At 38.4% G+C, this 4,282-nt stretch overlaps 1 protein-coding gene across 1 annotated transcript; it reads right to left on the bottom strand.

The window, feature by feature from the left end:
• Window positions 1-209: 209 nt before the first annotated feature.
• On the bottom strand, window positions 210-1,151 carry LOC123239150 (olfactory receptor 10G4-like). Its single transcript, XM_044666420.1, has one exon. The coding sequence runs from the start codon at window positions 1,149-1,151 to the stop codon at window positions 210-212; it is 942 nt and encodes a 313-aa protein (XP_044522355.1).
• Window positions 1,152-4,282: the final 3,131 nt, after the last annotated feature.

The following is a 4,282-nucleotide window of genomic DNA, read 5'->3' as shown; positions in this document are numbered from 1 at the left end:
AGAGGAAGAGAGGAAAAAATTCATTTGAGAAAAAGTCCTCAAGAAGCAATTAATTCCTGGAAATATGCCTATGCTTTCAGTTCACAAACCAAAAATCTATGACAATTCTATTTGTAATATGTACAGTATTCAGAAATATAAAACTCAAATTGATGGATGAATTTAATAACAAATGAAAAAATATACAAATATGCTCTTTTTTCAATTGTTTATTTCCTTTGAGCAAATACTATTCTATTCTGTAACCTGAGCAGAGCTATTTTCACTTCTTTATTCCTCAGTGTGTAGATCAAGGGATTCAGTAAGGGTGTGAGCACAGTGTAGAAAACAGCCACAATTCCATCCACAGCATCTTTAGAACCTGGTCTCAGGTAAATGAAGACACAAGGCCCAAAGAAACAAAGGACCACGATGCAGTGGGAAGCACAGGTTTGAAAAGCTTTTTGTCTGCCTTCTGCTGTGCGGATCTTCAGGATTGCATGGACAATGGACACATAGGAAAGGAAAATCACGAAAAAACAACCAGAGGCCACCACCCCAATGTTGACAAAGATCACCATCTCATTGGCTGACGTATCTGCACAGGCCAGTTTGAGAATTGGGGGTGCATCACAGAAATAATGCTGGATCTGGTTGGGGCCACAGTAGGGCAGGCGGAAGGTCAAAATAGTCTGGATAGCAGAGTGCACTGAACCACTGAACCATGTACTTCCTGTTAAAAGGGCACAAGTTTTCCCACTCATCATGCTAGTATAGCGCAGGGGGTAAGTTATGGCCAGATAGCGGTCATAGGACATGACTGTGTAAAGGAAACACTCTGTGCTCCCTAGAACATGGAAGAAATAGAGCTGGGCCACACAACTGTGAAATGAAATGGCTCCACCATCTGGGCTGAGGAGACCCATAAGTATCTTAGGCACAGTGACAGTGGAGAACCACATGTCAATGAAGGAGAGAAAGGCTAGGAAGTAGTACATGGGAGTGTGAAGGTGGGATTCTACCTTGATCACCATCAAGATGAGGAGGTTCCCCACAATGGTGAGTACATAGATTACTAAGAAAATTCCAAATAGGGCAGTATCTAGTTCTGGTGCATGGGGAATCCCCATAAGGATAAATGTAGTCACAAAGCTCTGATTCTTCTTTTCCATTCAGGCAGTACACTTCTTTCTTAAAAGAAAAGAAGGAAACTATGTTCAGAAAGAATTCATGCCACCAAAAAATAAAGCTGAACTTTGAAATTTGTGAATGCTAAAGTTAACAAAAATACTCACAAAAGAAGGAAGAAGGGTATTAGTGTGGATAATGAATGTTGGCACCTTAATAGTGAGTACAGCATAGAAAAGCCAAATGGACTTAGACTTGAATAAGGAAAGCCAAATTAATCTTATCTTCATATCCTGCATGACAGACTACATCTCAGAGATACTTGGATCAATGAGAGTATATTTCTATGGGACAGGGATGTGGATGGACCATATTCCTCAAAGAGCCACAAAATTAGAGCCAAACTCAAGATGACATCTTTAACATCCTTCACATAGCAGTTCATTATCACTAAATTAAACTTTTACCCTTTCTCTCTATGTACTTGTTATCCCTATTGTCAGATGAAGATTTATCTTCCCAAACTGCCTCACAAAAAGTAGAACAAATTGAGCATGTTCTGAATATAGAACCTAATCCAATCAGGATAAAATCAGAGAAACGCAGAAGGTCAGATTTGGAAGGGGCCACTGAGGCCATCTCATCCAATTTCCTCACTGTATAGAGAAAATACTGAAAGTTAGTTATTGTTAGTTAGTTGTTAAGTTGTTTTTCAGTTGTGTCTGAATCTCTGTGACCCCATTTGGAGTTTTCATGGCAGAGATATCGGAATGGTTTGCCATTTCATTCTCCAGTTCATTTTCTAGATGAGAAACTGAGGCAAACAATATTAGGTGGCTTGCTCAGGGTTACACAACTAGTACATGTCTGAAGTCAGATTTCACCTCAAGTTGTAGAGTTCTCCTGACTCCTGGCACTCTATCCATTGTGCCATTCATTGTCCCAATCAACTAGCTTTCTCTATCAAGTATGCTTTGCCAAAAGAATAGGCAAATTAGGAAAAGATGAGAAAAGACTAATCTAGTTGCATAGATAAACCTGTCAGAGGGAAAAATTCTATTCCATCAGAGATGTCTGTTGTTTTCTAATCCTGTAGGTACCAGTTTCATTTCTGACTTTCCTTATGAAGTCATGGAGGATGCTATCAAACACAGCCCACAGTAGACTGATGATTGGGATTAAGGAGGTTTGTCTTACAAGTTCAGACTCCATGTATTTGGAAGTAGCTATTTTACCTGTGTAGATAAAGTAGAAATGTAAGTTCTCTTGGAGCTGAGACTGTTCATTTATGTGAACTTAAAAATATCTCCAATGCCTAGGAAAGTGCTTTGTATTTTATAGGTATTTATTAAAGATTTCTTCAATTTAATTGAATGTAACTTGGTCCCCTATGAGAAATGGGCTATATACCCAAGGACAACAAGATAACTAATAATAAAAAAATAAATTCTGTATATCTTAATGAAGAAAAGGAAGAAATGCTTGGAAACTGAATTTTCCATTAAGTTCAGGGAACTCACCTCTTTCTGATGAAAATTCTCTAAACTAATCCACAGTCTTCACTACTAATTTGCCTGTTAGAAGTCCTAGACCATAATATGCTTTGTTCAAAGAGAAGTCACATGCACACTTCTAGTGCAGAAAAAAGGTCACTCATTGTCAGAGCAAGATTGAAGGAGGAAGGAGAGAACACTGGCTTTGTGAAAAAGAGTAAGAATTTAAATTGATCTACAGGCCCTGGGGAAGGGATTGTATCCTAGATCCCTGAGCTTCCTGCTCAGCAAGAAAACAAAGAGCAAAACAACTTAGATTTTATTTTCAAATGTGAATAAGGGTTTTTTCTTCATATGACATTATATAATTCCATATGCAAATGTTATTTTTCATCAGTCTCACAAAAAGGAGGCTACTTTTATCTCTTAATCTCTGAAACCTAGAGGTCTAGAAACCTTTAAGAAAATTTTTCTGAAATGGACTTTGAAGTATTTCTTGAATGAGTTCAAAGGAACCAAACATCACACCAATCCCTGAGGGAGTCTTTATTCTCTCTTGTGGTTCTAAGTGATTTTCCTGATTCCCACTTAATTTATGAAGGTTATTTGCAACTCACTCACCAGTGATTATTATTTAACCCAATGGTTCTCATCTGAGGGTGGGGAGTAAGATGTAGAATTATTAGAAGGTGTGAATTTATAAATAAGCAAGCATATTTTTGCGTGAAAGTAATAAATATCATATACACATACATATTACTCTTTTCAAATGTAATAAATTATGTTATTAATGAAGAAGTTAAAAAGTGTGTCTGAATTTTTTATTATTAATTTTCTCAATCAACATACACTGATAGCACAAGTAATATGAAAGGAGCTTCATGTTTTTGTTTTTATTTTTTAAACATTTATTAATATTCGTTTTTAACATGGTTACATGATTCATGCTCCTCCTTTCCCCTTCGCCCCCCGCACTCCCCCCACCAATGGCTGATGCACATTTCCACTAGTTTTGTCATGTGTCCTTGATCAAGACCAGTTTCCAAATTGTTGGTAGTTGCATTGGTGTGGTAGTTTCGAGTCCACACCCTCAATCATGTCCACCCCGACCCATGCAGTCAAGCAGTTGTTTTTCTTATATGTTTCCTCTCCTGCAGTCCTTCCTCTAAATGTAGGTAGCGTCTTTACCATAAATCCCTGAGAATTGTCCTGGGTCACTGCATTGCTGCCGGTACAGAGGTCTATTACATTCAATTTTACCATAGTATATCAGTCTCTGTGTACAGTGTTCTTCTGGCTCTGCTCCTTTCGCTCTGCATCTGTTCCTGGAGGTCTCTCCAGTTCACCTGGAACTCCTCTAGTTTATTATTCCTTTTAGCACAACAGTATTCCATCACCCGCATATACCACAGTTTGTTCAGCCATTCCCCAATTGAAGGACATCCCCTCCTTTTCCAATTTGTTGCCACCACAAAAAGCGCAGCTATAAATATTTTCGTAAAAGTCTGTTTATCTATGATCTCTTTGGGGTACAAACCCAGCAATGGTATGGCTGGATCAAAGGGCAGGCATTCTTTTATAGCCCTTTGAGCATGATTCCAAATTGCCAGCCAGAATGGCTGGATCAGTTCACAGCTCCACCAGCAATGCATTAATGTCCCAATTTTGCCACATCCCCTCCA

The sequence above is a fragment of the Gracilinanus agilis genome, chromosome 3 (genome assembly GCF_016433145.1).
Source record: "Gracilinanus agilis isolate LMUSP501 chromosome 3, AgileGrace, whole genome shotgun sequence".
Taxonomy (NCBI): Eukaryota; Metazoa; Chordata; class Mammalia; order Didelphimorphia; family Didelphidae; genus Gracilinanus; species Gracilinanus agilis.
The sequence above is the reverse complement of the archived record's forward strand: the minus strand, read 5'-3'. Positions and strand labels throughout refer to the sequence as shown.

What these genes read in the sequence shown, in the direction of transcription:
- LOC123239150 (XM_044666420.1), bottom strand. Translation starts at nt 1,151, where the DNA reads ATGGAAAAGAAGAATCAGAGCTTTGTGACTACATTTATCCTTATGGGG.